Below are 17,772 nucleotides of genomic sequence, written 5' to 3' on the forward strand. Positions count from 1 at the left end.
CCCTTTTAAACCACTGACAGCCAATCAACTGACAGCTCATTACTGCTGAGTCATTCTGACCCAGCACTCCTATAGAAAGTATTTCATCAGCCAGTTTCACTTTACTAGTACACTCAGGCCTGCAGACTTACTATTTCACACAGCATTCTGTGGATCCCAACAGGCTGGTGTGGTGATGCTATGGAGGTGGCCCGGCAGTGATGGTGCTATGTGGAGCAGGGCAGGATGGCAGTGAGTTGGGGGTAATTGTGTGCATCGGTGGGAAGGCCAGACTGGCTCTGCCCTTGCCACTCTGCCCTTTCTGCCACGGTGCCCTGCCCCACCACCGCGAGTGTCAGTGATGCTGCTTCCAGGAGGCTGCCTCCACAGTCCATGGTGCCTGCTCTTGACTGGGTCTGATGACACAGCATCCTATTTGGCGTTGTTGCAGGGAAGGGGGGCATCAGGTTAAGTGTTGCAATTATGAGATGTCAGACACTGTGCAGGGCAAGTTTGCAAAATGCTGTCAGGTTGCCTCTGAAAATCCCATAAGGCCATTTCACACCTTATAGTGAGGCATGAATTCATTCCTTTTATTTGCATGCTGCTTTTCCACACAAAAAAGTCATGCTCAAAGCAGGTTGTAACAAAGAAATAGGAATGCATTTGAAACAAACAATCCAAAACCAGTTTCAAAATAACATAATAAAACAATGGTTCTAGATTCAGGTAGGTAGCCATGTTGGTCTGATGCAGTTGAAATATACTGCAGTGGTACCTCGACTTACAAACGACTCGACAACTGAATTTTTCAACTTATGAGCTGGGCAAATGGCCGCACACTTACGAATTTCTCGACATCCGAACGGAAACCACGGTGGTTTTAGATAGGGTTTTTTCGACTTACGAATTTTTAGATGGGGTTGCTTCGACTTACAAATTTGTCCTTTTCCAATGCATTCCTATGGGAAATCGCGTTTCCAATGGCGCTTTTCGACTTATGAATTTTTCAGACTACGAAGGTGCCTTCGGAACGGATTAAATTCGTAAGTCGAGGCACCACTGTAAAAATAAAAAAATTGTCCAGTAGTGCCTTAGAGACCAACTAAGTTTGTTCTTGGTATAAGCTTTCGTGTGCATGCTTTCATGGTATCTGAAGAAGTGTGCATGCACACGAACGCTTATACCAAGAACAAACTTAGGTGCTACTGGACATTTTTTTTAAAATAATAAAACAATATCAAATATAACATACCAAAAACCACATTCCAACACTATAAATATAACAACATGCAGCATCCAATAGCAACATAACAAGGGAGCTTCGCAGTTTCAGCTTAGTCCTAGAAACACCCCTTCCATGATTTTACTCATGGTCCCTCTCCTGCGGAAGCTTCTTATAAGCCTTCAAAGGCAAATGGTAGGATAGCTGGAAAAACCCCTCCCATGATGTTACTAGCTTCAGGTGTAGCATGAGACCACTGGTGGTCTGTGGAGGTACAAAGGCATGGGTTGTTCCAGTATGCCTGTGATCATCATGCGCAAAGGAAAGGTGATGAAGCTTCCCTATGGACTTGAGGTGGGGTAATGTGTGGCATTCAACATTTCTCTCTTGCTCTTTCTTTCACTAACAAAGATTTTGAAGAAGGGGCATCGGCAATGGGAACCAAGCCCACCCAGGAGCATAAACCAGACTTTGCGGATCTCTTGAGTACATCAGACTTGGAATGTTCTCTTTGCATACGGTCAGTTTCTAGAGTTGCTGGATAAAGGATCATCTGTGTACTTTGATGAGAGAACTTTGTGATCTGCTTCCCATTCTAGCCAAAGCTTAAAAGGCGGAGAGTGGAATGCAATATATATAATGGGAGGTGTGAAAATGACTTTATAATAGCATTTGAGAATTCAGTGCTTTTCATCATTGCAGATGAAAGTGTTGATAGTCATTTATTTAACAATTTATTAAAATACTTACCGTGGCCTCCGTATACACGGGCAATGCTCAACTAGGTTTTATTCAGAGTAGACCCATTAAATGGACCTGACTTTAGCATGTTCATAAATTTCAGGGGGTCTGCTATGAGTAAAACTTAATTGAATATCACCCATGATTTTGAGTTGGGATACATACTTCATATAAAGCAACACACACAAAAATAATATACTGTAAAATTAGCCACCCTTATTTATTTATTTATTATTTCTAGATTTATACAGTGGTACCTCGGGTTACAAATACTTTGGGTTACAGACTCCACTAACCCGGAAGTAGTACCTCTGTGAGCATTAAACGCCCATTTGCAGATAGTAAACTTAGTCCTTTACAGCTCAGAATGCAGCAGAAGCAACTGTGGTTGGAATAGTAACATCAAAGGTTTTATTTATAAATCAAATAAAACAACAAGAGGACTCTCACATCCATCTTCTTCAGCAGAGGAGCAGGGAGAACAGAGAGAGGGAGGAGACATTTAAATAGTTCCCATACTCATACATCAATTAGAATCATAGAATCATAGAATCATAGAATCATAGAGTTAGAAGAGACCACAAGGGCCATCCAGTCCAACCCCCTGCCAAACAGGAAACACCATCAAAGCATTCTTGACATATGGCTGCCAAGCCTCTGCTTAAAGACCTCCAAAGAAGGAGACTCTACCACACTTCTTGGCAGCAAATTCCACTGTCGAACAGCTCTTACTGTCAGGAAGTTCTTCCTAATGTTTAGGTGGAATCTTCTTTCCTGTACAGTAGCTTGAATCCATTGCTCCGTGTCCGCTTCTCTGGAGCAGCAGAAAACAACCTTTCATCCTCCTCTATATGACATCCTTTTATAGATTTGAACATGGCTATCCTATCACCCCTTAACCTTCTCTTCTCCAGGCTAAACATACCCAGCTCCCTAAGCCGTTCCTCATAAGGCATCATTTCCAGGCCTTTGACCATTTTGGTTGCCCTCCTCTGGACACGTTCCAGCTTGTCAGTATCCTTCTTGAACTGTGGTTCCCAGAACTGGACACAGTACTCCAGATGAGGTCTGACCAGAGCAGAATACAGTGGTACTATTACTTCCCTTGATCTAGATGCTATACTCCTATTGATGCAGCCCAGAATCGCATTGGCTTTTTTTAGCTGCTGCATCACACTGCTGACTTATATTAAGTTTGTGGTCTACCAGGACTCCTAGATCCTTTTCACATGTACTGCTCTCAAGCCAGGTGTCTCCCATCCTGTATTTGTGCCTTTCATTTTTTTTGCCCAAGTGTAGTACTTTACATTTCTCCTTGTTAAAATTCATCTTGTTTGCTTTGGCCCATTTGTCTAATCTGTTAAGGTCATTCTGGTGTGATCCTGTCCTCTGGGGTATTAGCCACCCCTCCCAATTTGGTGTCATCTGCAAAATTGCTCAGGATGCCCTCAAGCCCATCATCCAAGTCATTGATAAAGATGTTGAATAAGACTGGGCCCAAGACAGAACCCTGTGGCACCCCACTAGTCACTACTCTCCAGGATGAAGAGGAGGCATTGATGAGCACCCTTTGGGTTCGGTCAGTCAGCCAGTTACAAATCCACTGAATGGTAGCATAGTCTAGCCCACATTTTACCAGCTTCTTTACAAGAATATCATGGGGCACCTTGTCAAAGGCCTTGCTGAAATCAAGATAGGCTATATCTCAGGTTAAGAACACTTTCAGGTTAAGAAAGGACCTTTGGAACGAATTAAGTTCGTAACCAGAGGTACCACTGTATCTTGTTCTCTCTCAATAGATAGCGTTTTAGACTGTAAACTGCCCTGTGATCATTAGATGAAGGGTGATATAGAAATTTAATAAAAAAATACAGAGAAACTGAGCAAAGCTGATCCCCTTCATCTCTGCCTCCTTCTGCTGAGTTGTATGGAAGCATGAGGTTGGGCTCTGTGCTGGAGCTTTGTGAGATTGGGAGATTTGAGTTCCCTTGGATGTCCAGTTAAACACATACCTTGACTGCCCTGTTGTTGTCTTTTTATGAACTCTTTCCAGACTTTCCTTTCCTCATTCATCAAGGAAATGACAGGGAGAAACCGATGTGAATGATGCCTCAGTGCTGATCTCTTTCTCTCTCAGGATTAAAAAGCTTAATTCTCCCAAGCTTTGCCAAAAGGCTCATGGCCTGGGGGATTTATGCCTGTAATTAGGCAATATCCTTATTGAATTAGCAACTTTGTCACCCAGGCTTATCCACTTGAACTTTAGTTAAGGGAAATGAGATGACCACCTGCCAATGCAGTCGAGGTGAGGCTTGGTGATGCTCCCTTCAAAATGGAAGAAGGACCAGTGGAAAATGCCAAATGCTGTCGATGGAAAAATCAGTGGCTCCTTGTGATGGCCTACAGTGCCTGATTCTCCTTGTTTCGTAACAAAGCAATTTCTTCTCATGAATGAGGGTGATGTTGCGCCCTATGAACTTCTGAAAAATTGACAATGAGAACATGGTTGGATTGATACCAGGCCATGGACAGACAGACAGCAAGCTTTTCTCAGTTAGCTGCCCCATGTCACTTTGGAACATTCTTGGATTGCCATCTTACCACATAAATGAGAAAGTCCATGATCTGTTGGGTGCACCACTGACTGGAACAGTCTGTGTCACAGTTAAAGTCTGTGACATTTATTTTTACTTATTTAATAAATTAGCATACTGCCCTTCACCTGCAGATCTCAGGGCAGTTCACAACATAAAAATACAATAGGAAAACACCAAATACCATATTGGCCTGAATATAAGCTGCACTTTATTCCCAAATTCCGACCGTGAAAAGTTAAAGTACGACTTATATTCACAACCTTACGGTATGCAGCCAGGAGTGTGGGGCAAACAGGGCCAGGAGTGCAGTGAAGCGGCGCCCGCCCCGTATGTAGTTCCCCATCCTCTCCCCCAAGGCCGGGAAGGGAGAGAGTGAGGAAGGAAAGGCTGCTGGCAATGCAGTGCGGCTCCCCCCCCCCCAGTATGCAGCTAGGAGCAGCGAGGAAGGGAGCGGCTTGTATTGGGGTATTTTTTCTCCCCCCCCACAATTTTAAAGTTGCAGCTTATATTTGGGTGTGGCTTATATTCAGACCAATACGGTACATGATAAAATCAAGAACATAAAACAATAACCTCACCCCCTCCCACAGACACATTTAAAAGAGTGTGATGTGTTAATGGCCTGGTTAAAGAGAAACATTTTTGCCTGACGCCTAAATGTGTATAATGAAGGTGCCAGCTGAACCTCCCTGGGGAGGGCATTCCAAAAGCAGGGAGCCACTATGGAAAAGGCCTGTTCTTGTGTTGCCACCCTCTGGACCTGTCATGGAGGAGGCACACGAAGAAGGGCCTCAGAGGATGATCTGAAGGTCTGGGTAGATTCATATGGGGAGAGGCGATCCTTGAGGTAATTTGATGATATGAGCAATTCAGTAGGTTATCATTGCCAATCCTAGTGCCATCAGTTCTGATTATTCCTCTTTGATCAGGTGCTTAAAAAAAAAAGGACAATTCGTTCCATGTTGGAACTGGTGCAAGTTACCACTTTATATACAGCCTTGCTCAGTCTAGCTCTACCTCTTTCATTGCCTAAGCTTCTTCAGTCCTGACCTTCTAATATGCCTCCCAAGGCTCCCCCACCATGACTTGAAAATCTGTCTTGTTCTTTTCCTGGCTCATACAAAGAAAAGTCTGGTGGTGTTTATGCATTGTGCCTGTGCACTAGATACATCAGAGGACTCCTCTGTAAACCAAAATGATTGGTCACCCTACTCCAGAGACATTTTTTTCAACTGGGCCATGTGACGTCACTTAACCTACAGCACAACGATCAAATCAGAGGCATCGTTTGTGCAAAGCATGCATGTTGCATCCCCATGGGTTATTATATATTAAATATATTGCCAGTCAAACAAGGATAAACTGTTTTTGTAAGCCAAGATATTGAATGCTTTTCAAGTGCTGGCATGTTTTATGAATTGCCCAAGCAAGTTTTATATAAGTGCTTGGGATTTTCAGCAAACAGCAGATTTGTGTGTGTGCGCGCGCACTCACACACACACACACACACAAACATGACTCTTGGAAGACAGTGAAGTCTTCCTTCACACAGTACTCCTCTCCCCATAACAATGTAATGATCTGTACTAGAGATTTTTCATTGTTAAGAAACAAGTCCCTATATACTTTACCATCAGCCATCAAAAATTAGCAATGTGGCTTCAACTACCAAACTTTCTGCAAATGGACATATTTTTTTGGTACATTAAAAAAATAATAATACTTAGCCTTGTCTGTGATGCTGCTTGGGAATTCTCTTGCCACCTGAATTTTTCACGTTCCCTTTACTTCCTCTGGTTTTTCTGCAGAATGTTCTTTGAGCCTGTGACCACACCTTGTGGCCATACCTTCTGCAAAGAATGCTTGGAGCGTTGCCTAGATCATAGACCCAACTGTCCACTTTGCAAACAGAGCCTCAGAGAGGTAAGAGGAATCTTGCAGGATGCGTGCATGATGGAGGAGAAGGAAGGTCTGAATTTGTGTTTAATTTGACCTGAATTGCCTAGAGCTTTTCTTTCTGCTTGATGGGAAAAGATCATTGTGGATTCTATCACTGTGAGTAGGTGATGGCATTTATTTAATTCCATTGTTGACCTGCATAATTGTTAGAAAAAGCAGCAGGTTACTTAAGTGAAATTATGACAGGTGCAGTGCTATGGTAGAAATCGCTGCACCTGCTTTCTTGCTAGGATCATCAGACCAAAAGGTACTTGTTTCTTCCCCAAGTGCTAAATCAATGCAGATTCGTTAAATATTGCCAGGTATGACTTGCATAGATAATTATGAGGGGGGGGGTTGTTGATTAAATGGAAACATTACATTTGCATTAGATGTGGAAATGATTAAATAATGCTTTCAGCCTCCAATTAAGAGGGTACTCTGAGCCACAGTTCTATTGCTAGAAGATGACATTATTGAAATGGGAAATCACATAACACATCCCAGATGTGTTTGCAGACACAAGCAAACTGGCCTCCTGTGAACAGGTAGCATTTCTTCTCCAAAGCAAAGTAATGGAATAGGAAAGCTAATTTACAGACACAAGGCAAATACAGTCTGCTCCCCCCCCCAACCTTGGAAACATTAGCTTAAGTTGAATATGTGGATAATTCCATATCCTGCATAGGTAGAGGTCCCCCCCCCATGTGATTTTGCAGGCAACAGGATTCACATGAAGAAAAGAAGCAGTTGACATGATGAGTGAACAATAGCTGTAATTTCCTGCTTAAAGGAACCAAATAATAATAATAATAATAATAATAATAATAATAATAATAATATATTATTATTTATACCCCGCCCATCTGGCCGGGTTCCCCCAGCCACTATGGGCAGCTTCCAACAAAATATTAAAATACAGAAATCCATCAAACATTAAAAGCTTCCCTAAACAGGGCTGCCTTCAGATGCCTTCTAAAGGTCTGGTAATTGTTATTCTCTTTGACCTCTGGTGGGAGGGCATTCCACAGGGTGGGTGTCACTACCGAGAAGGCCCTCTGCCTGGTTCCCTGTAACTTGGCTTCTTGTAGCGAGGGAACCGCCAGAAGGCCCTCGACGCTGGACCTCAGTGTCCGGGCAGAACAATGGGGGTGGAGACGCTCCTTCAGGTATACTGGACCGAGGCCGTTTAGGGCTTTAAAGGTCAGCACCAACACTTTGAATTTGTGCTCGGAAACGTACTGGGAGCCAATGTAGGTCTTTCAGGACCGGTGTTATGTGGTCTAGGCGGCCACTCCCAGCCACCAGTGTAGCTGGTGGAATTAAGGAAGACATTGTCATATTACTTCAGAAGTAGGCTGCCTTATACTGGTGAGACCATTTGCCTACCTTGACTCATAGAATTGTAGAATAGTAGAGTTGGAAGGAACCCCGATTATCATGTCCAACCCCAGCAATGCAGAACTATGCAGCTGTCCCATACAGGGTTTAAGCCTTCAACCTTGGCATTATTAGCACTAACCAACTGAGCTATCCAGCACCAGTATTGTCTACAGTGGCTGGCAGTGGTTCTCCAGGTAGGAGAGACTACTACCTGACAACCTAGAGATTATAGGGGTTGCAGATGCTTTGGCCCTGAGCTACAGCCTTTCCCTGATTTTCTCCCTGCACCGCAGAGTAAATGCTCCCGCACCTCAGTTTCCATATTCTCTCCTTCCTCTCCCTGAGTTTTGCGCTTTCTAGACTTACAATTCAATAATAGACAGGAGCAGCTCACCCTGTGGACTTGGAACCACAGCACTAGCCTCTTGGCAGCAGCGCCACTGCTGTTTACTAGGAGGGGTGAGTTGATATCCATGTCAGATTTGCTCTGCTGCTGTAGCCATGCAGCCCTGACCTTTCCACCACGTTGCCCCTCCCAGTAAGTGGCAGTGCCAGGAGGTTATTGCTGCAGCTCTGCCCCCCTTGCTTGGGCGAGGCCCTCCTGATAGTAGATACTGGTTTGTTCATCATGAAAGCAAGAAGAAAGCAGGCTGCAATGTGTGTTGACTCTAAGTTGTTGTGGTATTTTTTTAAAAAAAAAATTCTGGGTAGCACAACATAGACACTGATAAATAAGTGGGAACTGATCTCAAATAGTAGGAATATCAAACATGAAAAAGGCACATGCCTTTCTCCTTCAAATTGTGTTTGGAAGCCCTGTAGATCTTTGTTTGAAAACATGCTAACCTGGAATTCGGTTTCTGGTGTTGGGATATATCTGATTTGTGGTCTTGGCTGTCAAAACTAGATAATGACCTTTTGCTAAAAAAAAAAGGAAAATCATTCTGTTGTCTAGAAAAACACACAAGGACCTATACCTCTCAAAAAAAGAGGCCTCCCCCAACCTTGTTTCACCCATCATCCCCAGCCAGTATGGCCAATGGTCAGGGATGATGGTGGTTGCTGTCCATGGACATCTAGGGACCCAAGGTTGGGAGAGGCTACTTGAAATGGCGAATCCTTAATACATGCTATGATGGTTTTTCTTCCTCATAAAATGAAAGAGATGCCTTTGGGAATCAGATGTGGGGAGCAGGTCCTCTTTGTGGGCTTGCCATAGGCATCTGGTTAGCCCCTGTGAGAGCTGGATGCTGGACTAAATAGGCCTTTGCCGTGTTCCAGCCGGACTCTTCTTACAATGTTATGGTTTCTTCCAGTACCTGAGAGCTGGGAAATACAACACCACTCTTCTGCTGGAGGAGCTCATGATGGCTGTCTTCCCTTTACAACTTGCAGACAGGAAACGCGTCCACCAGGCTGAAATGGCAGAACTTTCAAAGTAAACAGAGACTTTTGCTTTCTGTTTTGTAGTGTCAGGGCTCGGGTCAGGCGTAGGTGAGCAATAAAACAGCAGATCTTCAGAAGTCAGTAAAGTTAACTCTTTATTCCAAGTGAAACGGAAGCACTCCGGCCTAGTACTCCCAGCAACCCTTCTCTGCAGGTCTTTCCCAATTGAGGCAAGTGTGAGGAGGACTGAAGGATCCCGCTTTCCCTGTGTCCACTAATGCTGCTCTTCCCCAGGGTCTTTTCCTAAGCAGTCTCAAACTGCACATGCACACGACTGATTTCTGCTCAGCCTGCTTCATTTCCCCACAGGTCCTAGGAGATCAAGGGGAGCTGTGTGGAGCTAGAATCTCCTGGGCTTCTTCAGTGTCCTGGCCCCACACCTCTCCAACCCCCTCTTCTGTCTCAGAGTCTGAACTGTCCTCTGCCCCCAACTCTTCCTGCTCAGTAACCTCTGTTACCTCCCCAGCATATGGCCCTTCCTCTTCCCAGGCTGCTCTTCCTCTGACCACTGATCGTTGTCCCACCACCATTCCCCTGGCTCTGAGCGGTCTTCCCATGAGGGGTTCCCCATGGTGGCCCTGCAGCTGCCTGCATTCATCCACTTCTCTGGTTGGTCTTAAACAATTGCTTCCATCCGCAAAGTGCCAATGCTGCTGGGTAGGCCCATTTAGTGGGAGGAGGAGGGAGGAGAGCAGTGGCTCCATGGCTGTAGCCTCAAGCTGCGCCCCGTGGTTTGGGGCCTCAAGTGGTGTTGGGCTCTGGCAGCAATGCTTTGTGTCTCAGGAATGAGATAAGATAGGTAGCAGTTCCAGTGGGCCCTGCCAATGCAACTAGACCCCAGCAAATGTTGAAGCTGTGAAAAGGATGTGGAAGTGAAGAGTAAGGGAGAGGACCAGTCTTCCCCATTCAGTTATTGTCCTTTGGCAGGGACTGCCCTTCACAGCTGCCTAGATTCATTTTGTGTGAGAGAGCTTGTGCCGCATCTCTAAGTTTCATAATTTTACATGTGGTGCATACACCAATTTGGCACTCCCCAGATGTTTTGGACTACAACTCCCAGCATCCCTGACCACTGGCAGTGCGAGCCAGGGCTGATGGGAATTGTTGTCTGAAACATCTGGAGTGCTCCAGTTTGGCGAATTATTCACATGTGCACAAGTAGAATTTATTTTAGCCACACTGAGAGCATGTAATTATGCTTCTTTCTCCTTCCTTCTGCAGCTTGACTAAGAATATCCCAATCTTTGTGTGCACAATGTCCTTTCCAGGCATTGTGTGTCCCCTTCATGTGTTTGAGCCTCGCTACCGCCTCATGATGCGAAGGTGTCAGGAAACTGGCACAAAGATGTTTGGCATGTGCATGTATGAGCATGGGAAGAGGTAAGTGGCAGAGAGAGCCAGTGGCTCTGATCTCTCTAATCCCTTTTCCTTTATTGAACTTTAGTTGAGATTCCCGTATTGCAAGGGGTTGGACTAGATGACCCAAATGTCCCTTCCGACTCTACAATTCTATGGTTCTTTTATTCTATGAAACCCTCTCAATATTGTTTTCCTTCTCTTCAGTTTTGCTGATTATGGCTGCATGCTGGAGATACAGAAGATAGCATTTCTACCCGACGGACGCTCTTTAGTGGATACCATGGGCAAACGGAGGTTCCAGGTTTTGAGACGCGGGCATAGAGATGGCTACCACACTGCTGATATTGAGTATCTGGATGATGAGAAGGTGAGTGGGGTGCCCCATGTAGCTTATGGGTACAGCAGTCGTAACACGGAATAGGACAGAGGCAATGGAATGGCGTCTCCTCCATTGGCCGTATAACTTATGCGCCAGTTCATCTTATTGAGTTACTAAATCATTGCAATGACAGGTGCACTTTGTTGATTGAAAGTTCTGTGCAGGAGAAATGCAAAACTAGTAGGGCTGTCAACCAATTAAGGAACTTGAGCTGATGTGTTAATCTGCCTTTCAACTGATTAATCAAATTAAAATTTCAGACACACAAACGTGCCCTGATGGATGTGGGAGAGCCAATTTATTGTTAGAAGGAAAGGCCACCTTTCAGTGCAGTTAATAGGAGACATATTTGAAAACCAAAATAACCTCAATAAGGAGAGAAGAAAGCATGGCATTAACTCTCAGCTTCACCAGTTAAAATTTGCCCACTGTCCATTAGTTGCCTAAAGCTTTAGTTGGCATCCCGTTAAATCAAGGCCTTGTGTTGGTACAGAGCTTTTCTCCCTCTTCCCCCCTTCTGATCCTTCCCCTTCTCCATCACCTCCACTTCTTTTGTTCTTCCATCTGCTGCTCTCTCTGCAAAGGTGGAAGGAGAAGAACTGGCTGAGCTTCAAAATCTTCATGACTGCACATACCAGCTAACTCAGAGATTTTATGAATATGGAGACACCGCCTTCAGACAGTTTTTGATGCATCATGGACCTCTTCCTGAGAAAGAGGAAGATATACAGGTATTGGCACTTTCTCTCTCCAGGCACCTAGAAATGGGAGCTGTCCAGATTCAAAAGCACAATGTACTAGTGAAACAGAGGGTAAGGGTCCAAATAGGAGAAAAGTACCTAATGATACGGACACTCTCGCAGCCCATTCTGTTTCTCATGTTGCTGAAAAATCATGGGAGATCCAGTCTTGTTAGATCTGGATGGCTCCAACAAGGTGGAGAGTGACTTGCTTTGGCATGGATGCTGTTTCCTGAAAACCCATCCTAAGAGCCTAATAGAGCATATAAACGGTAGGTTTGCACTGGCCTAGCTGCCTTCCCAGTGGGCAAAATGCTCACAGGATTCTACATACAAGATGTGTGGACCATTTATTACAGTGATGGCGAACCTATGACATGCGTGTCAGACGTGACACGCAGAGCCCTCACTGCTGGCACGTGCCCCATCGACCCATTCGTGCTGCTGTTGTTGTCCCCCCTCCCCATTTGTTCTCCCGCTCGCTCCTCCTCACGCTACAGCTTGTCTTCGCTGTTAAAACCCAGATCCTTTTTTGTTGTTGTTGCTGGTAGCCAGAGATTGTTTTTTAACCCTTTCTGTGCTGTTTTCTCTGGCACTTTGGCAGACAATGATTGGGTGTAACAGCGTTCATTTTTAACCCGTTCTGTGCTGGTTTTTTTGGCGCTTTGGCAGACTATGTCGGTGTTGCGTGTTAGTTCCAGTGAAGGTATTATTGGTCATTTATTTCTGTTCTCTTTCCCTCCCAAAAAGCGCAGCAGCTTTGGGGCATCCCCCCCAAAAAGCACAGCAACTTTTGCACCCCCCCAAAAAACCTCCAAAACATTGGTCAGCAGCTCCCCCCAAAAATCTCAACAACTCTGGGCACTTTGTGATAAATAAGGGGTTCTTGGTTTGGTTTGGTTAAATAATTAGTTTTTGGTTTATTAAATAGTTATATATTACAATTATAGATTTTTGTTATTTAAACTATAAATATCGTGAAATTATAGGTTTTTTTCTCAAAGTGACACACCACCCGAGTTATGCTCGGTTTTTTGGCGAATTTTGACACACCAAGCTCAAAAGGTTGCCCATCACTGATTTATTAGATACATAATAAGGTGAGGAACCAGTAAATAGTAAATACATGGCACTTGTGGATAAAAGCAGCATTGATTCACATTACTACAAGGCTAGTTTTAAAAGCATTGGAAAAAATTGCCGCAGTTCATAGAGCATGGGCGTACCCAGGATCAAAACTAGGGGGGGGGCAAGGGGAGGGGCCAAGGCATGGAAGGGGAGGGGCCACAAAGTGGGCGGGAACGGCGCTCCGCCGGGCTGTGCCCCTCCCTAGCAGCAGGGCTGGTAGGCGGAGGCGGAGCCCAGCCCAGCGGAGCGCGAGTTCAGCGTTCCCGCCCGCCGCGCCGCGCTCTCTGGTTCCCCGCCGCGCTTGGCCTTGCCAGAGGGCGCGACGGGGAGCTGGAGGGAGGGCGCAGCGCGGCGGGTGGGAACGGCGAACTCGCGCTCTGCCGGGCTGTGCCCCTCCCTAGCAGCAGGGCTGGTAGGCGGAGGCAGAGCCCAGCCCAGCGCGAGTTCGGCGTTCCCGCCCGCCGCGCCGCGCTCCCTGGTTCCCCGCCGCGCTTGGCCTTGCCTGAGGGCGCGCCGGGGAGCTGGAGGGAGGGTGCGGCGCGGTGCGGCGGGAATGGCGAACTCGCGCTCCGCCGGGCTGTGCTCCGCCTCTGCCCACCAGCCCTGCTTCTAGAGTAGGGCAGCTGCCCTAACTTGCCGCATGGTGGGTACGCCCTTGTCATAGAGGTGTGTTGGTTTTGGCCCCTCATCTCAAACTCCCCTTTAGTGAAGTGACAGCTCATTGACTCAGCCTAACGGGGATACTAATAGCCCAGGCCGTTGTTAATGTTATGCTTTTCACACTGTTGAACTGGCTGTGCCTATGGCGATGCAAATGGCCTGCTGCCAAGTTTAGCAACAGCCTTGTTTTGAAAGAGCTCAGGAACAGTGCAATCATTTGCATCCTGTGATTAATCTGTTCCATCTTCTTGCTGGCTTGCTGAGGCGCAAGAAGTTATGAATAGCCTTACTGAGATCAGTGGACTGTCTCAAAGACCTGTAGCCAATCTCTACAGGTGCCTGCCAATCTTGGCCAAAATGTGCGGGGAAAGAATGCTGTAATACTGAAGGAATGAGGTGAAGATAGGACTTGATCCAGCGTGATCAAGTGTTGAATTTCTGTTTGTATACCAAATAAGACTTGGCTATATATTAAAGCACCAAACAGCTCCAAACCAGTTCCTTTAGAATCATAGAGTTGGAAGAGACCACAAGGGCCATCCAGTCCAACCCCCTGCCAAGCAGGAAACACCATCAAAGCATTCCTGACAGATGGCTGTCAAGCCTCTGCTTAAAGACCTCCAAAGAAGGAGACACCACCACACTCCTTGGCAGCAAATTCCACTTTACATCAGCCTTTTCCAGTGTCGTCCTCCAGGTGTTGTTGAACAACAACTTCCATCAGTCCCAGCTTTACATCATAAGATTTTCAGAGCGACATGCCATTATGGATAAATTGATGCTTTGCTGTATGCACCTTAACTGTGGGAATGGAAAATTTGGTCCACTTGTTGACTTGCTGCCCAAGGCCACTAAAGTAACTTTTGACCCCAACCTTGAACTTTAGACCACAATATGTAATCTTCAGGCATATTTGATCAGCCAAGAACAATTTTACAGAAAACTAAGCTCTCTCAAGGGGCATGGCATGAATCGAAATATTTGTTTTCTTTCCCAAATTTATTTCTGGAGCATACCTGTATGTTTAAAATATGTGCACACTGCTAAATAGATAAATGGGTCTATTTACAAGCTTTTCTTATGGCTTCCCAAGAGACATTGCCTAAATTTATTGCCTGGGAACTAAGCAGGTTTTTTAAATTACAAAAAAGGAAAAAGGAACTATTATGGTATTTTCTTTTTTGAGCATGTGGTTCATTGTTTTGTTACTACCGTATTTTTTCCGTGTATAAGATGCCCCCATGTATAAGACCCCCCTATTTAAAGTATGGCAAGTAAATTGGATGTGGCCTAAGTAGTTTAAGATTGTGTACTGTTTAAATTCATGTGAAGTTTTAAAAAGTAAACTTTTAAAATGCAATACATCCATTAAATATGAACTTTTAATGCATATTTCCCATGTAAGTACTCTTTAATTCTTTTGATGGGAAATGCAGATTGCAGTATTGGTTGTGTGATTCCCTAGAGAAAGGCTGCTTAATATTTGGTCAATGGACTGTGGTTGGAGGGCTTCTGTTTCCATATCCATGGAACCAATACATTGTCATCCCTAATCATTCATTTTCCACAAGATGCTTCATCTACCTGATGTATTTTTTAAAATCCTGGAAGTGAAGGACTTTCCAAATCAGTCCTGCAGCTATTTTCTAATACATGGTGGTAAAGGGTGGGCTTCTTTGCCCTGCTAGTTTTACTTATTAAATGAGTGTACAATCTATGTACCTGTGTACACAAATAGTTGAGCTGTACCAATCAACTTGCACATTTTTTCATACAAACACTTGTACATGTGTAGAGACAGTTTGTTCCTGCATTCAGTATAGCATGTGAAGAAGCCTATTAATTTGGGTAGATTCTTTTGTCCTATTCTACCCAGTTGGTTGGTTAATTAATTAAAGTACAGGAATTATTATCTTGTTGAACAGCACAAAACCTGCATATCTTTATTCTGAAGCAATATGGAAGTAGGAATTACAGCTCTGAAAGAAGGAACACTTTTCTATCCTCAGGAGTTCTCAGCCCTTACCCTGATTTTAAGTGGAGAAGGGGCACATATCCCAGTGGGGTTTGGTTCTGGTCGTTATTTTCTTCCTTACTGTTCTTATTTAGATAATTTCTAGGCAACCTTTCTAGTACTCCCAGAGCAGCATACAACATGTGAGATGCTTACGTTAAAAAGGCATAAGAACGAAACGAAGATAAAAAGCACAGAAACTACAGCCGTGTGTTCTTGAAGAGCAATATCATAAAATTAATGGAAGGATTCTATTTATTCAAGAAATTTATGTCAGAAGCTCACAGGGTGGGCTTACAACTTTGTAACATGATAAACAAGACAAGATGCATACATCGGCCATCCATGTTGCAGGTGGGGAATGCAGACTAATTAGCCGAAGAAGGAACGATCCCTTTGTGCTACTTAACATAATCTTGGTATTGTCAGATTTGTTGCCCTCAGTTACAGTGACAGAACAGGCCATAACTGATTTCTCCATGAAGTGATATGGAACCCCTGGCACAATGAGTTAATGTGTTTTTCCTTGTTTTCCTCACAAGGCATCTCCAGATGGGCCAGTTTGGTGTTGGTGGCTTATCTCCATCGTGCCCCTTGACTTGACCCGCAAATTGGCGATCTTTTCTGAGACCTCCCTGAAGTCTCGTCTCACTCAACTGAAGCATATTCTGAATGTCATTCTGGAAACTCGTGACTAAAACAGCTAATTCTCAAGCCTCATTCCCAAGAGAAGTTGTGTGCATATGTGTATCTCCCTCTATATATATATCTATATGCAGAAACAAATTGGGTTTTTGCTGTATTCGCCTACCAGTTTTCTTTCTGGGGTTGGGGTAAAGCCTTAACCTGTTCTTGTATTTCTTTATTTCTTCTCTGTGTTTCAGTTACTTCTTTTCATTGTAGAGCTGACCAGCAATAGGCCATGAACCAGTTAACTGAAACTGTTGTGCAATAGTAGCAAGATTCAATAGCAAAGATGTACCGTCCACAGGAAATATCTCTCGAAAGACTTTTTGTTGGCCTTGTTGGGTCTAAAAGAATGCAGCGATCTAGATGTGAAATCTGTCCAAGAAACCAGACTACCATGCCTATATTGTGCTAAGTGAAGAAACTTCTGAGCAACTACATCCCTTGAAAGCAAAAACCAAAACCCCACCACGAATGCTAGGACTTCCTGGGCTTTGTCCTCTTATGTCATTTAATGATGCTTGTGTACAATTACTCAAAGTTCTACAAAATGTATATTGTGTACATGGTGCCATTTCTTCAACTTAAACTTAAGCAATCTGCTTTAAGTTATGAAGTAGGATAGAGAAAGACAGGAAAAATACAGATATCTGTATTTTATTTTCGTCTGTTGTTGCCTCAGAGGGGAGCGACTTTCCTCAAGGCCACAATGCAGGAGCACCTCGGCTTCAATCCAAATTGCACCCTTTCCCCTGCTAGCTGCATTTTAATTAAAGAAAAATACTGTGGGAGAATACACCACAGGAGTCATGTGTGGCTTGGCCCTTAAAACATTGTGAAGAGAATAAAACTCTGGAAAATAAGGGTCTAGCCAGGGATGGAGAAATTGTGGACCTCCCAATGTTGTTGGACTGGAACTCCCATTAACTGTAGCTAGTGTGGCCAATGGTCAGGGAATATTAGCAACATTAGCCAAAGATCCCCCACCCCTGCTTGTAGTCATGTGATTAAAAAAACCCCAACTACTTCTACATAATGTGGAAGTAACACTCCAAAGCGGTATAATTAGGGAAAGGCTGTTCATGAATAAAACAATGTAACTTCCAAAAGATGACTGCAGAGAGATTTGATGAAGAAAATTCAAATTCTGGAAATCACTGCTACGGAATGGAGCAAAGAGCTAAAACAGTCGCTGTGGTCTAACATGTATTGGCCAAGAATCACCCTACATTTCAGTGCGTCAACCAACAAGGCTAAGGCCTCAGCTCTGTTGCGCTGCCTAATTATTGTGTGCCTGGCTAGGCAATTACGTGTGACACCTTGAAATGCCAGCTGATTATGAGTTTCTGTAACCAAGGCACTGCTTCATCTGATGTGGTAGGAGATGGTCACATAAATGTATCCAGTATAGGAATCTGCTTTGCAAGCTATGAATGGTCATGCATTTTGTTGGTCTTTTAAGGTGCTACAGGCCTCTTAACTACATAGAAGATGGG

At 44.4% G+C, this 17,772-nt stretch overlaps 1 protein-coding gene across 2 annotated transcripts in view; it reads left to right on the top strand.

Moving 5' to 3' along the window:
- The window catches only part of LOC118080450 (LON peptidase N-terminal domain and RING finger protein 1), a 38,053-nt gene extending 20,668 nt beyond the window's left edge, over window positions 1-17,385 (top strand). Inside the window, exons 6-12 of one of the 2 annotated variants that reach the window (XM_035105718.2) lie at window positions 1,616-1,724; window positions 6,351-6,465; window positions 9,180-9,301; window positions 10,531-10,689; window positions 10,873-11,035; window positions 11,632-11,778; window positions 16,132-17,385. In XM_035105718.2, the coding sequence (XP_034961609.2) occupies window positions 1,616-1,724; window positions 6,351-6,465; window positions 9,180-9,301; window positions 10,531-10,689; window positions 10,873-11,035; window positions 11,632-11,778; window positions 16,132-16,287 (971 nt within the window). In that variant the 3' untranslated portion in view covers window positions 16,288-17,385. The remainder of the gene's footprint in view (window positions 1-1,615; window positions 1,725-6,350; window positions 6,466-9,179; window positions 9,302-10,530; window positions 10,690-10,872; window positions 11,036-11,631; window positions 11,779-16,131) is intronic. The other variant, XM_035105719.2, reaches the window with a different exon arrangement.
- The last annotated feature ends 387 nt before the right edge of the window (window positions 17,386-17,772 follow it).

Source organism: Zootoca vivipara, chromosome 2 (assembly GCF_963506605.1).
Source record: "Zootoca vivipara chromosome 2, rZooViv1.1, whole genome shotgun sequence".
Taxonomy (NCBI): domain Eukaryota; kingdom Metazoa; phylum Chordata; class Lepidosauria; order Squamata; family Lacertidae; genus Zootoca; species Zootoca vivipara.